Genomic DNA, 19,954 nt, shown 5'->3' on the forward strand with positions numbered 1-19,954 from the left:
CTGATTCACCTCGAAATAACAATGAAAGTTGATTTAATTCGGATCCTCAATAAATGTTAAAGGAAGGAAATTATCGATAACCAAATGTGAAATGAGATAAAGAAATGATTGAATATTATCAATTTTTGAACTTAAATAAAAGTTTTTTTAAATACACATATTTGTAACTTTATATTTTTTTTTCAAATAACTATTATCAAGAATAATTAACATTAAATATATGAAACAATTTAGCCGAATTGTTAATGAGAAAAATTGTATTGGTAAAGACAACAGAAATTGATAAAATATTGTTCATTTGAAAAAATGTGAACTTCGCTTTGTAAATTTAAAAATTTACGATATAACATGAATAGGTTGCGGAATAGCTTTTTCAGGGATTATTTGATCATTTTCATCAAGATCAGGTGTAATTCCGAACATTTCAAGCTTCTCAACAATCTCTTCAGATGAAAGATTATCAAGCGGAAATTCTCCTATAACGTTTCCATTAGCATTAAAAATTTCTGCTAATACTCCCCTTTCAACTGGCACAAGAACAATTCGTGAACTATTTTGAAATGAAAAAAATTTTTTGCATAAATATTTTTAAAAACCATCTTGATAAAATAAAATAACATTTCAATAAATTTCATACTATCTATTTCCAACTCCTCCTAAAAACTTTAAATCAAAATTATTTGATAAAAAAATAAATCAATAGTTATAGCGCAAACTTCACTTAATCCAGGGTACTCGTCTAAAATACATGTTGGTGGAGAGTGAATAAATACCCTTGAAGGTGTTACTTCAAAGCTTGATAAATGCATTTTTGAAATTTTATGAAATATTCAAATTTGATAAAGAAATCACAATTAAGCAATACTTTGGATTTAATTGCCCATTTATCCATCTTGGAATACGAGGAGTAACATAAATCTTTCTTCGCGGGCGCATGCAATCAAGATGCATTTCACGAAAAATAAGAAGAAAAATAAACAACCAGCTCATTGAATTTCAAATATTATGTTGGTTTTGCGAATATTTTGTGCTTTTCTTTCAATTTTCTTTCTTTCTCAAACTTTAAATTGTATGCTAATAATTATTCCATTATTGTATGAAATTATTGATAAACATATTCTTATTGCAAATTCAAACGTTAAAGATTATAGTATTTCAAAAATATATTTTGGGAATATTTTTTTGAACTTGAGACAAAGATTTAGAAAATTATATTTTTATTATTTTTTTTTCATTCGTGTGATCCTTTTTTCAACAGAATTTTCATTTTTTTATTTGTATTCTAATGATTTTTATAACATTATGTTGTTATTTCAAAAAAGCCAATTTTCAAATTTGAAAATTTTTTTATTTTGAAATCTGAGAAATTATTGAAAGATAATGAGTGACTCAATGAAGATTTGTGTAGTATTTTTTTTAAAAATTTTTTTGAAAGTCAGTTCATTTCTCTTTAGAAAAAAAAAATTACAAGAAAAAAGAGAAGAGATAAAAAAATGAAATCAAAGATGCGGAAAAAATGATAAAGATCAGCAAATTGAAAATACTAAATAAAACAAAATAGCTTGATAAATGATTTATTAATTGGAAACAACATTTTTATTTTTTGTTGGAAAAAACAAAGATCACTCCCACATCATTTTTAGGATAATAATTATTTTATTTTGAAGCGATTTTTGCTTTGTGAAGGGTTATTTATTGCAGTAGATGACTGAAACAGATGAGGAACCATGCTGCATATGCTTTGATGCACTTGAAAAAGATCTTGCAAAGCTTGAATGCGGCCATAGATTCCATTATCAGGTTTGTTTAAATTTTTTTCACCATTTTTTAATTCAATAATAATTCCCTTATAACTTTTTTATAATTATTTAATTACACTTTGCGTTTAATTTAAGTGCATCTTTGATTGGGGAAACGTGTGTATTTTCATTTTTTTTGTAAGTTGAACTAATTCTTTGATAAAGCGTTCAAACACTTGCCCACTATGTAAAAGACGTTTTAAATCTATTGAAAAAATTTCTAAAGACGGTGTAGTGATATCTTCTACTTCTGTAAAGAATAAAACACAAAATAATCCTCCAAATATTGAAATACAATTGGAAGATTTTCAGCAAGATTTTGTCGAAGCTACAGAAGATTTCACTGACGACAGTCTTTCAGGCTTTATAGTGGATGACGATGTAATTGATGAAGAAGACGTTACAGTTGATGAATTATCTTTTGATGAAGACGAAGATAGTGAAGGTCGACTCGGGGAAAATGAAGCTGAATGGGAAAGCAGAGCACTTCACCAACTTGGAATACCTAGACAAAACATTAATCATTTAAGAAGGACTGACAGAGCTAGAAGAGGGCGTGGAACTCATCGAAGAAACACAAGAAGAAATGGACGACGGTCACTGAGAGAAATCAGAAATGACAGAATGAATCGAACCTCTTTGGATTTATTTGATGCAGTTATTAATTCTCTGAATGCACGATATGGCGGTAGAGAAAGAGAACTCAGAAATGAAAGAGAAAGTGCAAGAGAAAAAGAAAGAGAAAGAGAACGGAGGAGAAGGAATTTAGTACGGAATAGACGCGAAAATACATTACAAACAGATGAAACGGATAATGCAAATGAGCATTCGACACGAAAATATTCTACGAGATCTTCGACTTCTTCGTCTCAGTCACAACCATTTGGGACACACCCCCAACACGATGAGAAAAACAAGAGTGCACAGAAAAGAAAGCAATGTAAAAGTTTGTTGGATGCACTGGATGAAGACGATGAAATAAGCGACTTGTCACTTTTCACTCGAGAATTAGATGGCAACGATTCCAATTCGTTCATTGATGACTCGGATGAAGAGAACAACAGTCAAAGAAACAGAAATGAGTCATCTCGCTATTTAATGCGCAGCATGCCTGACAGAAATTTCATTACAGATGGATACTTCAAAGACAAGCCACTGCGAGAAAACTTGGGGAAAAGGCGGATGAACCAAGGAACATTGACACAGTACGAGCCTCAAATGAGAGAGACAGAGGATTCACCTCAGACGTCACAAGTGTCGTTGCGCAATGAGTCTTCGAGGAATTTGCGTTCATCACGAAAGAAGAACAGGAATGATGAAGATGAATGGGATGGGTCAGATGAAGAAGGAAATGGAAAACGGAGAAGGAGTGTAGTTGACGAAGACGAAGGAGAAGACAGCTTTATTGTGCCTGACGATGCAATCGACGACGAAGGCAATTTTTTGAGCACGAATGAGCTGCGAAGAAGAGGGCTGATAGATGACTTGGATGAGATTGTGGCAGAGGAGATGGAAACACCAAAATACAACACAAGATCATCAGAACCTCATTCAAAGAAGAAGAAACAGAAGAAAAGGACTTCAGCAAGAGCAAAGAACTCGACAAGAAATGAAGAAGATGACGATGACGAAGAGAATTACGAAGAAGAGTATGAAGATGAAGAGTTTAAAGGAGACAATGATGATGATGATGATTTTGATGATTTTGATGGAGAATGGAGAAGTACAGTGGAAAGAGATGTTGGTCCAAAGAAGAAGAGAAAGAGGCAGTCATCTTCTGTTCGATCACAGCGAAGTTCAAGCAAAAGAAGGAAGAGCAACCTCATTTCAAATGGAAGTGATTCAGATGGAGAATTCAAAGAAGATGATGATAAAACAGAAGATAGAATGCTCAATTCAATCAGCAGCAGAGGAAGAGGGAGAGGAAGAGGAAGAAGAGGAGGAAAAAGCCAGTTGAAAGACGAGGCGATGAAAGAAATAGAAAAGTTGTTAAAAAAAAGCAATTCTGACAACAAAAGTTTTTTGTCTGACGAAGATGAAGAAGATGAAGATGATGATGATGAAGATGATAATGATAATAATGGGAAAGAAGAAAATGCTGAAGGTGATGATGATGACATTGGTGCAGATGATCTTTTACTTCCCTGCGAATTGGAAGACGATATGTTTTCTGGATTCAAAGAAGAAACCAAAAACCAAAATAATAACAATACTTCATCATCTTCCATTGGACGTGGAGGTTCTCCTTCTTCTGCTGCTTTTCAAGCAACAGAAACAGGGAAAATGTCTTCATTCAGAACTGATTCAGCAACATCACTGCCATCTTCATTGTTCTCAGCCTCTTCTCCAATTGCGCTTACACAACGTGTCACTCCATCGCAGTATTCACAAGACGCTAAACAAGACAGCAAAACAAGATATGATTCAAAAATCAACAGAATTGCAAGTGGAGAAAAGAGCATTGCAAATGCTGATGAAATATCAGTAACATCCTCATTGGCATATTCTCAATCGACAAGCAATGACAACAATGTGAATGAAGTCTCTCAGAATAACAATTCAATCAGCACACCCAGTTCGAGTCAGACACACGCATCGCTTTATTCATCAAAGAGAAAGCGTCTGAAAGTTGTTGAGAATGAAGACGAAGATGAAGACAAAGACAAAGACATGGACAAAGGTGTTGCTGCTGGAAGCATGAATTTGCAGTCAATTGGAAAAACAAACAGAAAACTGCATCGTGTCTATAAAGATGAGCACAATGAAGATTATTTGAATGAGGAGAATGTGCTTGAAGATACAGACAATCTGCTCCTATCACCTTCTTCAGCCACACTGCACCAGATGAAACTTACTTCATTCTTTTCTAATTCAAACAAAGAAGCATCTCCAAATCCAAATTCCATTCATTTGTCCTCTTCCTCGTACTCCTCCTCCTCTTCTTCCTCTTTTCATATTCCATCCCCTGTTCAAATATCAAAATCTCCATCAACATCGTTTTCAGGTTCTTCTCCTATTTCCTCTCTGCCAGCTAAACCAAAGAAATCTCTTTTTTCAATTCTGAAGTTGATGAACAAACGAAACCTTCCTCATCATCCAACTTCTTCTGCCGATGCAAATGTTCTTCCTTCTTCGCCATCTTCTTCTCAAACAAGTTCATCTTCTCTTTCTCCTTCTTCCCCTTCTTCCCCTTCTTCTTCTACAATTCCTTCTTCAATTGAATCGAATCAAGCACAACATCTCAATTCAATGCCATTGCATCAGCCATCGTCTTTATTTCCATCTTTGTCTGCCACAATCAAAGAATCTCTTTCATCCTCCAATCAATCAGCTGCCAATTCAAATACTTCTCCTTCTTTCTTCGCCAAAAAGCTGCGTCTTCTCCGCTCCTCCTCCCAAAAGCCATCACTCACTCCTCCTCCAATCTGTCTGTCTCCTTCTATTGCTCAGCCTCAGTCATCTTCTCTTTCTTCTCTCTCTCCTTCTCTGTCTTCCTCCACTTCTTCTTCATCTCCTCAGTTCGCTTGCATCTCTCCTGGTTTCTCTCCTGCTCTGACCTCATTGGCAGTGCCACATGCAACTCAGACAAGATCTTCGAGTCATTCGCCTTCTCTTTCATCGATTAGCTTCAAACCTTCTTCTCCTTCTATTTCTATGCCGGCTTCACCCACACCGTCTTTAAGCCCTTTTCAGCCTTCTTCTGCAAATTTGACTTCTTCCTCTTCCTCTTCCCCCTCCTTTTCCTCATCGTCATCATCATCATCAAATTCAACTTTATTGACATCTTCACTTTTCCCTCGTCACATCCCACAAATTGTCACACAACCTTCAAAAACAATTGAACATCAGCAACATTTGCTATCATCTGTGTCTAATACAACATTCCAACCACTCTCTTCAACATCCAACAAAGAGCATCCATCTCTTTCTTTGCCTTGTCCTCCCACAAATCTATCTTTGATTTCATCATCTTCTTCTTTATTTTCTCCTTCTTCATTTTCTTCAGCTTCTTCCTCTTCTTCTTTAACTTCTCCTTTTCAACCTCAACAGCAACACAAACATGTTTCATCACTACCCCCTCTATCTGCTTTGAGCTCGTTCAATTCGTTGCTGACTCTTCCATCTGCATTGGCGCCTGGAAGTTGCCTGCCTTCAAAGACACTTGCTCCTTCACAAAACACAATAACACTCGCATCCGCATATGTGGCATCACAGAAGATGTCATTGAATCAAAGTGAACAAAACAGAATGGATAATTTGATGGAAAATGATAAATCATCATCATCATCATCATCATCAAATGATTTACATCTTCAGCCAACTGTTGCACAAGAGCAATCATGTGAATTGTCTAAAATGCTAAGCAATTCAACAGAAGCTGTCAAATCTGAAGATCCTTCATCACAAAACATGCATCTCAAAGCACAAACTGTTATCAATGAGCCAATTGCGTCAGAGCAGAAAATAGATCGAAATGGAACAACCACATTATCTCTTTCATTGCCATCATCACAATCTTTTCTGTCGCCTCTTCTTTCAACATCTTCCTCACAAACTTTGCCATTGGCGAAAAAGAGTTTGAGTGATGAAGAACAAAATTCATCAGCAAATGGAATAAATGTAAGCCAACAATCAGAGCCATCTTCTGATTCTTCAACAGAACGTTTTATTCAAATGCCTTCAATTGTCCAAAATACAGAAACAGACAAGGTTAATAAACAGCATCCATCAGAAATGAATGAAGATTTCAAAGAGCACATCCACAAGCACAAACATTCATCTCATTTTTCTTCATCTTCCTCTTCCTCCTCTTCTTCTTCTTCTGGCACTCCTGTCGTGTCTCAAGCAAAACTACAGCTTCTGTCAGCGATTAAGAAGCAGCTGATGCCTCGTCTGCAGAGTGGAGAGCTGAACAGAGCCACTTTCAAGCAGATTGCCTTCAACAGCTACACAGCAGCACGCCATCAGCCAGAATGGATGAGATTAAGAAAGGTCTTTGGCATTGTGAATGAATCAGATGGAAATGGCATAGAAAACCAGAATAGAAATGAAGATGATGCGAAGAAAGAGAAAACATTTTCTTCGAAAGAAAATGAAATGAAGGGAGAAAATCGCATTGAGAATAAACAGTCTCCAATTGATATTAATGTCGATGAAGAAATAAAATCTTTGATTGAAAGTTTCCTTCCAGTTGTTAAATAAAATCGAACGTCTCTTATCATTTACAGACTTAAATATATGTGTGTTAATTCTTCCACATGTTTTTGTTCTCATTTTAATTTTTTGATAAATTTTATTTTCAGTTCTTTTCTTATGAGGAATCAATTTTTGTTTTCCATGGAAACATGAAATATATTTCTTAAAAAAAGAGAGAGAAGAAAACAAATGAAATAGACTTTCGTTAAACATCTACCAAAAGTGATGTTAAAAAATTCAAATTGAAATTTTTGAAATTACATTTTAAACTGATTAGATTTAAAGACTCTTCAATGAATAAACCCTCAAATTTCATAATTGTCACAGTTGAAATGGCATAATCATGTTCACTTTTTTTCACCTTTAGCATGAAACTGTTTGTTCGTTTCTCTATTTCTTTTTTGAGCGTTTTTACGAGAAACATTTGTCTTCACGGCTTTGATTTGTTCAAAAAATAAATCGTGAAAAAATGGACATAAAATATGTCCCAACGATTTATTGTTCAAAATGGCAACTTTCATGCAAAATTAAGTGCAGAACGGTTATTCGAGGGATTGATAAATCCGAAACGAGATTATTAAGCGCCCATAACATTATTTATTATATCGAAATGTCTTTTCTTCTTCGCTCATATATTTCGCAGCTCTTATCTCTGCAAAACATTGCAAAAATAAATGAAGAGTTAACTGATTTAATTGACAAATCCATACAACAGCACTTTACTATTGATAAAAACACTTTTTCAAGAATATCGAATCCATTGAAAGAAGAAAAAGAAACAATAAGCTTCTTAACTGATTTTCTTTGTAAAACTATACGCTATGTGATTTCGCATCGAAATGATGGTTTTTTTCATTTTTCAAATTTTTATGTTTATTTTTTTTAATAATAATTATTTTCGAAAAGATCATAGAAATAATGCTGTCTATCGATATGGAAAATTTACAAATCAATTAAAATTTTACGTTCAAGAAGACCAAGAAAAAATCTTAGCTCATTTTTTTGAAAATTTTAAAAACAACATTCCGAGAGATTATTACAATTTTCAATCATCGCAAAATGCTTTTTTTTCTTTTTTCCCACCGGTTTATCCGTATTCATTTAATAAGCCAACGTTGTTTCTTTCAATTGGAATGAGAGTTGCTGCTCGAGCTTTACCGTGGGAATATTTTGATTTTTATCAAATTGAAAGCAAAGAAAAAAACCAAAAGATGCTAAGCGATGCTTGGATAGTTGCCGAAGTGAAATACATAATTCCGCTTCCATCAGGCTGTTTTGATTCATGGTTTGAATGCTTCAAAACGCATGATTTATTTTTATTTTTTTTTTTCAAAATACATTTGAATGATAAATAAAACTTCAATGATACAATAGCATTGTTGCCTTATCAGAAATTAATGCTCATGTTGGCAAAGCGAGTAGGCGGAAATTTTTTTCTCCGATTTCAAATGTCTATCCACTCAATTATCCATGGTTGCGTGAATGGTTTTTTGAGCAAATGGAAAAAGAAGAAAGGAATGTTAAATTGACAACTCACACCGAAAATTTTCATAATGAGCAGACAATACAGTTGGAAGCATCACAATCTACTGACTGTCAAACAGATAAAAATTGTGTTGAACAAAAAGAGATTAGCAATTCATCCAATGATGGTTCGATGGATATTGAGCCAGAATCAACACAAATTTCCTTTAAAAATTCATCTCGATTTTCTCCAGCGAATGCTATTGATGTACCTCAATTACTGATGAGTCAAGCTCTTTCAAGCTCAGGATCAGAACCAACTACAATATCGGATAGCGGTTCATTTGCGATAAAGGAAGATAACTTGTCATCAAATCAATCTGAATCTATCACACCAATTGACACATATGCGATGATCGATGATTCCGATCACAATAAACGTGCTTCTTTAGATTCACTACTGGATAAAAATTCCAAACTATACAAACTTTTGTATCCAATTATGTTTATTGCCCAAAAAAATAATGAAGAATCAAAAGCATCTTTGAAGCCTAAACAAGATATGGCTTCGGATATTGTCAACGATGATGCTGCTCGTCAGCCAGATGCACCATTATCTACAACAATGCTGCTGCCTAATCAGATGTATCCTTTCTTTCCTTTCAATAATTCTTTTTCGGCCTATGCGAAATCTAATTCATCTGTATTTCTTCAAAATCCTGTTTCTCTGTCAGATGACAGTAACTCTTCTTCATCTACTTCCTCTTCTTCCACCTCTTCTTCCTCTTCTTCCTCTTCTTCTTCCTCCTCCTCTTCTTCCTCTTCTTCCTCCTCTTCATCCTCATCCTCATCTTCTTCTTCTTCAATTTCCGAACAACAACAGAGTGAAACATATATTCAGCTTCCTGCATTATTTTCAGTGGGAGATCAAGTTCTTGCACTCCATCCGAGAAAAAGCACTTTTTTTAGAGCAACTGTGATAGAAGTAATTAATCATGTGGATGAAGACAACAATTCCGCTTGTGATGAGAATGCTGCTGGTGAAAAAAAGAATAATTTTTCTGTTGACGAAGCGAAAGAAAAAGAAGAAGAGAATGCAATGGAGATAGACTCAAAAGAGGAAGATATGAGCACTGATAAATTGTCTCTCCAGCAATCATCATCCAAAAGTGTTAGCAAGATCAAAACGCATCGGAAGGATATCACACAAAAGCAGTTCAATGACGTTATGCTCAAACTTTATACAAATCAGAGGAGAGAGATCCAATATTTGTTGAGATCTGATTTACGAGAAAAGGCAGCAGTTGAAGAAAAAATGCAAAAATGGATGAAGTTCTCTGGAATGTGTAGTGATGAGAAAGATGAGACGGAAAACGAGCATTCATCAGAAAAGGGTTTAGAGGAAACACAAAAAACAAAAGAAATTGCGAATAACCTCAATCTTGAAGAAAGTTTACAAAAAAGCTCAATGATGGAACTTGAGAAGCAAACAGAAAAAGTGGAATTATCAGAGAAAAGCGGTGAAACGAAAAGTGCATTCACATCGCTCATTAAAGAAGACAAAATGCTTTTGCCACCTTCCTCAATTTTTGCAGTTGATGCTTCGACACCAAACTCTAAAGCCAATATTTCTTCTTCATCTTCGCCTTTTTCCTCTTCTTCCAACAATGTTGATGATAGAGAGCATAAAACACCTACACAACAAACAGCATGTGATTCATCATTAACAGAAAATATTCTTCCTCCTCAAAAACTCATTGACTGGAAAAGCATATCACCATCTGTTCTTCTATCTCCTTATTCATATCTTCTGCACTTCAACAGCGAAAGCCAGCCAGAAAAGAAGTTGGTGAATGAGCTGTTTGTTCTGCCTTCTCCAACTGAGAATTTAGAGGAAGCACCAACAGAAACGATAAAAGCTGATGTTATGCCAAAAGAGACGAACGTGAAAATGGAAGAAGATGAAGTCGAAGATGAACGGACCATCTCCGAAGAGACATCAACCTGCACCGACACAGATGAAGACTGGAACAACCAAATGGAAGAAGTTAGGATTGCCAGTAGGAAAACTAATCAAAGAACAAAACAAAAGCCAAAGGTTAAAGGCAAAAGAAAATCTGCTTTGGCATTCAAGTTTCCAAGCCATGAAGAAAAGCCATCGCATAAAGAAAGATCCAAAAAAATGCATGGAAAGATGTTTTTCAGGGAACTTATTGATTTGGTGGAAGATTCGTATGCAATAACGAACGGAGTGGAAGAGCTGGTTGGAGAAAACCGTTTAGTCGGACAAGTTATGCATAAGAAAGATGGAATCAACAGAAAAAAAGCCAAAGTGCATAATGAAGGCAATAAACATGATGCATCAGCACAAAAGGAAGAAAGAGATTTGCTTGTTTCTTCTGCTGCCAGAGATAAGTCTGACGTTGCAACCGCAATGAGCAGCTCTGATAAAAGCATGAAAAGAGCAAAGAGCGAAGAAGATGCTGATGAAAAAACAGAGAGTTCCAAAAGTGTTCAGAAGTCAGAAAAAGAGATGACAACAAGCAGTGCAGACGATTCCTATATGCCTGACTCCGAAACGGAGGATGAAGACAACGATGATATCGAGTATAAAGACAGCAGCACTTCTGAAAAAGAGGAGAAAAAGTTTAAGTTTCTTTTTAAAAAGAAGCCGGTCAGAAAAATTGTGAAAGAAACAAAAGAAATACAGCAGAACGTAAAAGAGGAAGAAGAGCTTCGAATTATGTTGATGCAATTTCAGGATTATCAGTTGCGTGTGCGTAAAGCTCCAGAGGCATCTCGTTCTTCTGAAGAAGTTCCTGAAAATCGCAGACATTCACATTCTCGCGTAGAAGCTGCTCAGCCGAAGTTTAACCAAAAGAAGGGGACAATCCAAATCAAAAATGATGATGTCGCTTCAACTTCTGAAATGATTGAGCAAACAGAAAGAGAGCCTGCACCACCATCGATATCTGGTTTATCTGTTTCTAATCTTCATTCTTCAAATAAAGCGCTTTGCTCGTCTTCTCCTATGGTTCACCCTTCTTCTGAGCAGCTATTCACTTCATTTGACGCTTCAATTTCGAATAAATGAAAAAAGTATTGTTTCATTTTTTTAAACCTTCAATTTATATATTTATTGTGAAAGCTAATCGAATATTTATTGCTCTGTAAGTTATTTGTTTGGATGTTCGGAATTGTATATCATGTTGCGTTTTATCGTTTTTTGCAAGAAATATTTGATTTGTGATTCATTATATTTTTTTTGTTATTGTTCAGGTTTTTTTTTATTTTATTTCATCAAAAATAAGCTCATGTTCTGTTTTCATGTTTCATTTTCATTAAGCCATCCTCTTGTTTTTATTTCGTACAGATCTGAGCTTGATTTTTGCTGTTTTATGCTTCGGTTTAATGATTACAGAATATTCAACTATTATCTTCACGTCATGAGAATTTATTCAGTTAAACTTTATTTTTATCGAAAAAGAAAAATTAAGATGGGAAAAGAACTTTTTTGAAACGTATTCAATTTTCACTATTTTGTATTATGCGTTTCTTTATAACTTCATGTTTGTGAATGGATATTAGTTCATTTCATAATGTTATAAGACTAAAAGTTAAGTCTTGAATGCTTGGCTTTCTTGTTTATTTGTTTTTAACTTTTAATAATTGTGGAGTTCAGCCACATCTAAAATAGCACATATTTTGTTCACATATTGGGTTTTGCTTGTGAAATAATAAGCTTTTGTGTTAACAAGTTTGTGAAAAAGACAAAAAAGAAAGTGAGAGAATAAAATAAAAGAAAATTTAAAAAACAAAAATTAAAATAAAAGTGACTGTGCTTTCATACAGCCAAGGAACATGATGAAATACATAGATAAATCTTGAAATGGTGAGAGGTGTTAAATAACTGTTTTGTAAAGATATTGACTCAGAAAGTTTCTGCGCACATAATTTTAAACAAACAATCATAAAATTTTCAAACATACAAGAGCAAAGTTCATTTCATAAAAAACAGGAAATTCGAAAAAAAATATATGCAAAAAGACAAGAAAGAAAAGCATCTCCTTTCTTTCATTCAAAATCTTCAAAACATTGAAAAACATACAATTAACTGCAAAGAAAGATATAAATATCAGTGAAGTGTATTTTAATGCATATTTATACATATTGATGTTCATATCGAATAGACTTGTTCAAGTGAATGAAATTCTTCACTTGTCACAAATAAAAAAATAAAGTGAACATAAAGTTTCATACATTCAAAGATTATTCTGTGCAAACTTTGCTGCTTGCTTTAAATTTTCGTCTATAATTTAAATCACAAGGTTGAGAATCTTTTCGCGAACCTTCATTTTGTTCTTTGCGTTCTTTTAATGCGTATGGCATTCATTTTCTCATTTCTTTTGGAAGGTTTCCAATAATTCTTCCCAACGACTCATTTTTGGAAGATCTATTTTTCACAATGTGCAAATTCAATTTTTTATTTGTTCCTTTACATTCATTTCCAATTTACACCATTGCCCCCACCTCAAGCACTTTTCCATCTGATGATTTGCCATTATTTGATTGAGCAATGCTTGTATCATTCCTCATATTTTCTTCTTGTGAAAGAAATTCAGCATATGCAACATCTTCTCCAATAAAATGAGTTTCATACACAACTTTCAACCGTCTTTTGGCAATCGCAACAGCCGCTGGATTTCCCGAGCGCAGCTGATCGCTCAGCAGAGTTAGGCGCTGACGCAACAGCAAATGTTCCTGTTTGTGCTTTTGGATGTTGGGATAGTTGTGGCGCTCCATATCCTTCTCCTCCTGATCAAATGTCATCTTCGTTGTCATCATCAGCTGTTTGTAAATTGTAGTAAGAACTTCCATCGGCTCCTTCTGCTTTGAGGATGCAAAGAAAAGCTGCCCATTCTCCATAATTTTCCTGCGTCCACTATCAAGCAACGGATTACCCGTTTCCATCAGTGGTAGAAATGACATCTCCTTCGCATCTTCGTCGATCGGAAGCAATTCAATCAGTTTCTTTGACACGTGACTAATAAAGAACAAACGTCTCTTCCATCCAAATGCTGCAAATACCATCGAGTACAAAAACAGTACAATGCATCCCACACATACAACTATCATGATAACAACAGAGTTCTGAACTTCGCTCTGTCCTGTCTTTAGAATTTCATTCGTAATCTTTGAGATGCCTTCTGTTAGATCGTATCGAATAGCAGTGAATATGTATCTTGTCTCCGGAGTTGTCTGACTCATCAGAGTGAGATCGAGTTTTTGCAACCGCTCGATGTAGACCTTCATTCTTGCAACAAGCGACGATAAGCCATTGAACTCTCTGACCACTCCGTACATCCTCTTCTTGTCGAGTGTTGAGCAACTGACATCCTTCGTCGTGAAGCACTCGCGCCGCTGTACCAGCATTTTGTAGTTGTTCGCCTGCTTCATCCGATTCACCTTCACCTGGTCGTATGTTGGATCACCAGAAACAGTGTAGATGGAGTCTCCAAAATGGTTATCCATGTGAACTGCATTGAAATAGCGTGACATCGAAATAAGAAGGTCAAGAGGCTCGTCCCGCGAGCCAGACAAATATGACGAATTGCACAGAATCGGATTCGTTGAACTGGGGAATGTTAATATTTGCCCTAAAGCCAAGATTTCTATGGGTTTTTGGAGGCACATTGTCATCATCTGGATCTGATACAGAATGGATGTACGCATCCCAGAAATGATGATGTTGGCAGAGCGCGGCTGGAATATGCCAACGTTGACCACAACAACAATCGTTGGCCCAGCTATGGAAATCACTCCGATGCACATTGATATCACAATCTTTAAGATTATTCCAGCAGTTATGGGCGAAGGAAACTGCTTGTAGCTGGTTGTCAGATCTTCAATGTCTTTATCCATTTTCTCCTCCCACTGAGTATCTTCAATAGCATTTCGCACGAATCCCATCTGAAGAATCCGCTCTTCTTCATCATCGTCATAGTTTTGCAGCTGTGAAACAACAGCAACTTTTTGTTCTTTCTCGGTAGATGCTGCTTCATTCGCAGGAGATGGCTGTGCTGCTGCACTCTTCGGAGAAGGTGGTTGGGCGCTTATTGCACGCTGCATATTCAGCGGCGATCCAATCGGTGCCAGCAAGTGCGACGATGCGTCAGCTGCCATCTGTGATGTGCTTGAAAGAGGGAAGGAATGTCTGTAATGTGGCTGTTGCATGGGAGTTGGGGAAGGAATGAGATGAGCGTCAAATATTGAACCAATGCCAGACTGTTGTGCATCATAAAAAGAAGGCTGTTGTGATAAAATCTCCGAAAAAGGGCCAACTATTGGAGAGGTACTTTTATCATACACGCTCCACGAGTTTTCGGGTGTGGCAATTGTATGCCCGTTTCCGAGCGGATGTGATGACATCATGTTTATGTGCAAAGGTGCAGAATTCGCCTGAGATAGTCTTTGGACGCTGATGATGCTGTTCATCGGCTGAGTGAACTGCTCGTTTGAAAGATGTGTCAAATCGATTCCGCCAGCCAATGAACTGCCTCCAACATTCAGATCGTCAAGCGGAAAGCGCTGAACGCCTTGTAATGGCGACGAAAATGTCGGACTTCGCATCTGCTTCTCGTCCAGTTCAAATCCAGACTCGTTTGTATCGACAATCGCTTTGCTCGTCCCCAATTTTGGGGTTGATAATGCAAAAGACTTCTGAGGTGTTGATGGAAACAGTGGAAATGTCTGTGCAATTGAAGGTGCATTTCCATCTGGGCTGTTGGTAAGCTGTGAATGAACAGACGGAGAGTCCAACTGGGATGCATTGTCCATAGGCTTCAAAGGAAAAGCAAGGAGCGATTGAGTCTGCTGAAGTGATTGGAGAGGTTGAAAAGAAGTGGACAAAAGGAAAGAATTCCTCGAGAATCGTGGAGACAGATTTGTATGTCCGTTTTCCAGCGCTGATCCAGAAGTGACAAATTGTGATGTTTCGCATTCATTTTCCTGGCCTTCCTTTTGCTTCCCACTGAATTTGTCGATTTCGTTGACTGCTGACACCTCATTTGCATCCGTTTCTGGCATCTGTTCTTCAGACTGTGGTTCTGATTGAGACGGTGAATGATCCGTTGTCATGAATGCTGTGGTGTCGTGCTCTTCATCTTCGTCCTGCACAATCTGCCTGATCACGCCTTGCATCGAGATCTTGGGCACTTCCAGGAGTGTGTGGTATGCTTCCGATCTTTCATGCTTTATGGTTAATGTAAATCTGATGAACAGGATTAGAATAATAGTTCCAAGTGTTCCAATTGTGCATAACACAACAAGCGTTGTGACGATGATCATTGTGTTGCATGCTGCGTTCATCAGCTCCCAGTATGAAATGATAACTCTCTTTGATCCATCCAGAATGGGGATGACCGGGTTGAGCACCATGTACTGGATGTCTGCCAGATAGCTGGCATACGTCGGGCGTGTCTGGAAATCAGCCTGTGACAGCTCGCGAGACATCTGTGACAGCGTTGCAAGCACCCCAAACATTGAGTCAGGCGACAGAAACTGCTTCTTTGTGTCGATCTGCTCCTCCACTGTGCCGTCGGGGAGGGTGACATTCTTGAGCGTCAGTGTAAACAAATATGTCTGCACATCCACCGCCTCCCACGGCTCGAGGTTTGTCGTGATCTGGTGCACTTTGTTCAGAAGTGTTGTCATTGAGTCAGCTGTGTCAGAAAGCGACTGTTTAATCTGGCTGGGACTCATCAGACTGTTTCCCCAACCATCGTCAATAGGCGTCCAGCTGTATTTGTAGAAGACATCATGAAGAAACGCCTCATACGCCAAAACAGCAGATCGTGTGGTGATCAGCGACAAATCGCAGATCTCTCTTAATGTTGATAAGTTGTTCTTGTAGTTATTGGCCATGAAAACATACACACACAAAATGATCACAATAGACATAATCGCCAAAAAATGCAGAAGCAGCAGAAATAATGGAACAATAACTCTCACATTCTGGCTTTCTTTTTCTCGTGATCCGTAAGCAATATCAGAAATCATTGTCTCGCCGCTTCCTTTCTTCCTCTTCTTCTTCTTCTTTCGCAAAACGTTTGAGCTCTTTGTAGCCGGATTCATCTTCTGGAATTCGAGTTGTTGATCGTTTGTCAAACGAGTAAAGGCCGAAGTGAGTGACTTCGTTTCTCCGCTGCCACCTTCTTCTTTGTGTGCACTGTTCGGTTCACTTGCTCCATTGTTGTCTGTTTTGCTGTCATTCGCTTCTTTCAAATTTGTAGAAGAGCCTTTTCCGTCTTCATCATTCGCATCTTTAAGGCTACCCGCGTTAAAGTCCGTTGCCTGCGACGTGCTGTTGTTTGTATCTCCCCCTTTCTCCTTCCAGTTCCCATCCGTCTGAAGCAAGTTGTCTTCTGTGTCGCCTTCGACCATCCCTCCAGACGCAGTTGGGATGAGCGACGATGAGGCTGTGGCGTCTTCTTCGATGTGGTCAGCTCTGTTCAGAATCATCTCGGCAGTGTCTTCGTCGTGGTACACATCGAGCAGTAGCCTCGCATAGCTTCTGAGCACAGCAGGATTCTGCGGATACGCTGCAATCAGCTCTTCGTAGCACGAACGCGCCTCGCTCTCGTTCTTCACAATCAGATCGAGCAGCGCGGGTATCTGCTTGTAGTCTGGGAAGCGCGAACTGGAGATCTCGAAGAACTCCTTCAGTGAACTGATGGCTATTTCGTGGTGCTCCTGCGCTCGAGACAGCAGCGCAGAGAATGTCAGCGAGTTCAGCTCTGTCAGCATCCTGTTCCCGCCTTCTCCACCTTCACCTCCGCCTTCCCCTCCAATGCCTCCTTTGGTTTTGCAGAATATCACAAAGTTCAGAGAGAATCTTGGCTTTTCGTTTTGTGCCTGTCGAAGCAGCATCTGTGATTTCCTCCAGTTCTTTCGGTAGTAGCTCAGGAAGTTCGCATAGTAGAAGCACGCCTCCGCTTTTTCCTTGCTACCCTTGATGTAGTGTGTGTAGACATAGTCGACAAAGAGATAGTGGTCTAAGGAATGACACGTGTCTTCCTGCACAAAGCGAAGTGAACGTTCTATCTGTTGTGGTGTCTTGTTCTTCAGGTTCAACTGCTTTCCACCTTCGTTCATTGAATCGTGCAGCGGTCGGCCGTTGCTAGAGAGAAGATATTGCTTCACCCGGAATTTCTTTCCAAGCTTTGGAAGAGCAATCGCAGAAACCAGAATTCCTGCAATGAGTCCAACTGCACAGAACACAATTGTCGCTACAATTGAATTTGAAGCGTTCTCCACTGCATATCCAATCTCTTCGCAAAGCCTCAAACAGCCAAAAATGCACCAAGTGCTCGCTTTCAAAAGATTCCCTCTCAGCTTGTAAATGGGTTGTGCCCAAATAAAATACAAAACCATGAACAAAGAAGTACCAACAGTGACAACTCCTCTCCAAAACGGCCACGCATAAAGCATACGCATTGCAAAAACACATCCAAACATAAGTGTTGTTTCTATTGAATGCCATGATCCCAGTGGAGATGAGAAAATACCACCATGCTTTGAATTATGATTGTATATCACTGAATTAACTAAATAAGAATACATAAGGAGAATAATTAGAAGTAAAATGCCAAAGACAAATCCAAGAACAGTAACAACTGTTCCAAAACATGTTTCGTTAAATACTCGGTGTAAAATGTTCTTGTCATTGGATTCATAGCAATCAAAAGAAGTTATAGCTATGGTTGTAAACGGAATAAACAAAAATGTTAAAATGAAATTTGTAAGCCACTGAAGTGTTTGGATAACCCATGGTTGCATAGATACGATTGCTCTGTAGAAAATAGCACAAACAATTAAATCAGCAATTAAAAGAATAAGAATGGTGAAGCATCCAATAACTGCAAATGAAACGTATTTTCCAGCAAGATAACTCAGAGAGGTACCATCCAAGAAACATATATACTAAAGAAAAGTAATAATAATAATTTTGAAACAATGTCAACTTATATTTGATACATACATAAGCAATTAAATTTACGTTTCCAGTTGCAGTATCGATTCTAAAAGCGCTCAATGTGATCATTTGCAAAAGAAGAAATGCCCAACAAAATAATTCCCATCCTTTATTTGGATGCTTTGGTTGATGATACAATGGCAAAAGGAATAAAAAAGTAATTTTATTTATTTTTGAAATGGATTCCCTTTCATTCAACTCATATGAAGAAGTACTCAGTTGAGAGGATAGCGACTTACTATCATCTGACATTGAATGCTGCTATATGTCTCTTATGACAACAAAAGAGATTTAACCGCGAAGGTACTGATCTAACTTTTAACTATAATTATTTTTCTCACAAAAGAACTTAATTCATATTTCTCATATTGGCAATAAGAATATTATATAAAATAAAGGTCAACTAGAAAAATGCTCGATGCAATTTAAAAAATATCGTTTTAAGACTTGAAATTCAGATTTTTTTTCTTTGGATCGAAATATAAATCCAACTTTTTGATTGTTAAATGATATTCATAGCAATTTATTATATTAATTTATTTCGAAGTCAATATCCGTTTGTCAAGAATCTCAAATGCATATCAATTCATCCTGGTGGAAAAAAAAAGACTTTTTGTGCTGATGAAGATGATTGCAATGAAGAAATTGGTGACTTTCACAATTTGTCAGATATCGATGATATCGATAAGAACAACTCGGAAGTTTATTCACTTAAAAACTTTGATGAATTTGGATCAAAAAAAGAAGCGCAGCCTAAAAAGACTCAAATAATCATTCTCTTTTTCATTTTTTCGATTTTTTAACGTTTCCGAACACATTCAACAAGTTTTAATAACATGTGTGTTGTTCACGTTTAATATGCATTAACAATAGGCAACAAACAGAAGGTCCACCAAAGGTGGCATATACCAATATTTGTTTTAAAAATAGAAGTGTTCAAAGTTTCAAAATAAAAAATTATCAAAATTCGCATAACTGTTTTAAAAAAGATAGAAAAAAGAAATTAATAAATAAAACTTAAAATATGCAAGAGAATGACAAAAGTCATCAGTGCATCGACATTTTTTAAATAAACTCAAACCAAAGCAAAGCTAACATAAGCAACGCCAAGTGGCAAAGAAAAAGAAAAAGAAAAGAAAAGAAACAATATGATTTAATAGATTAATAAGTGGATTAATCTCAAAAAATTATAACGAAAAGAAAGATGTCACAAGTTAATGTTCAGTGCTAAAACGGTCTCCAAATATCACAAAGTTTCAGAATAGAATCGAATAGCAATTGAAAGATATGAAAAAAAACAGAAAAAACAAATAAAATTCAATTTGAAAAATGGCATAACTGAAATGTTGATTAAACAGATGTGCTCTCTGAAAATAAGAATCTCAAAGAACATATTAGAGAGGATTATTTTTCATTCAAAAGATAAAAGATAATCATCTAAAAGATAATCAACATTTTTGAA

General features: G+C 36.7%; 4 protein-coding genes across 4 annotated transcripts; 2 read left to right on the forward strand and 2 right to left on the reverse strand.

Annotated features, from left to right (window-relative positions):
- Positions 1 to 39: 39 nt before the first annotated feature.
- Positions 40 to 990, reverse strand: MONOS_4452 (uncharacterized protein; the record flags this gene model as incomplete). The annotated part of the gene is made up of 4 exons (XM_067874526.1): positions 40 to 550; positions 638 to 663; positions 717 to 795; positions 866 to 990. The coding sequence occupies 4 exons, from the start codon at positions 988 to 990 to the stop codon at positions 337 to 339; spliced, it is 444 nt and encodes a 147-aa protein (XP_067725400.1). The 3' UTR covers positions 40 to 336.
- Positions 991 to 1,704: 714 nt separating this feature from the next.
- MONOS_4453 (uncharacterized protein) lies at positions 1,705 to 7,001 on the forward strand (the record flags this gene model as incomplete). The annotated part of the gene is made up of 2 exons (XM_067874527.1): positions 1,705 to 1,800; positions 1,965 to 7,001. 2 exons carry the CDS (start codon positions 1,705 to 1,707, stop codon positions 6,999 to 7,001), a joined length of 5,133 nt encoding a protein of 1,710 aa, XP_067725401.1.
- Positions 7,002 to 8,493: 1,492 nt separating this feature from the next.
- Positions 8,494 to 12,171, forward strand: MONOS_4454 (uncharacterized protein; the record flags this gene model as incomplete). Its single annotated transcript, XM_067874528.1, has 1 exon — positions 8,494 to 12,171. The coding sequence occupies one exon, from the start codon at positions 8,494 to 8,496 to the stop codon at positions 11,551 to 11,553; it is 3,060 nt and encodes a 1,019-aa protein (XP_067725402.1). The 3' UTR covers positions 11,554 to 12,171.
- An 800-nt stretch (positions 12,172 to 12,971) lies between these two features.
- On the reverse strand, positions 12,972 to 18,561 carry MONOS_4455 (uncharacterized protein; the record flags this gene model as incomplete). Its single annotated transcript, XM_067874529.1, has 2 exons — positions 12,972 to 18,440; positions 18,499 to 18,561. 2 exons carry the CDS (start codon positions 18,559 to 18,561, stop codon positions 12,972 to 12,974), a joined length of 5,532 nt encoding a protein of 1,843 aa, XP_067725403.1.
- Positions 18,562 to 19,954: the final 1,393 nt, after the last annotated feature.

This window comes from Monocercomonoides exilis, assembly GCF_001643675.1.
Source record: "Monocercomonoides exilis strain PA203 chromosome Unknown scaffold29-1213020, whole genome shotgun sequence".
NCBI classification, from domain to species: Eukaryota; Preaxostyla; order Oxymonadida; family Polymastigidae; genus Monocercomonoides; species Monocercomonoides exilis.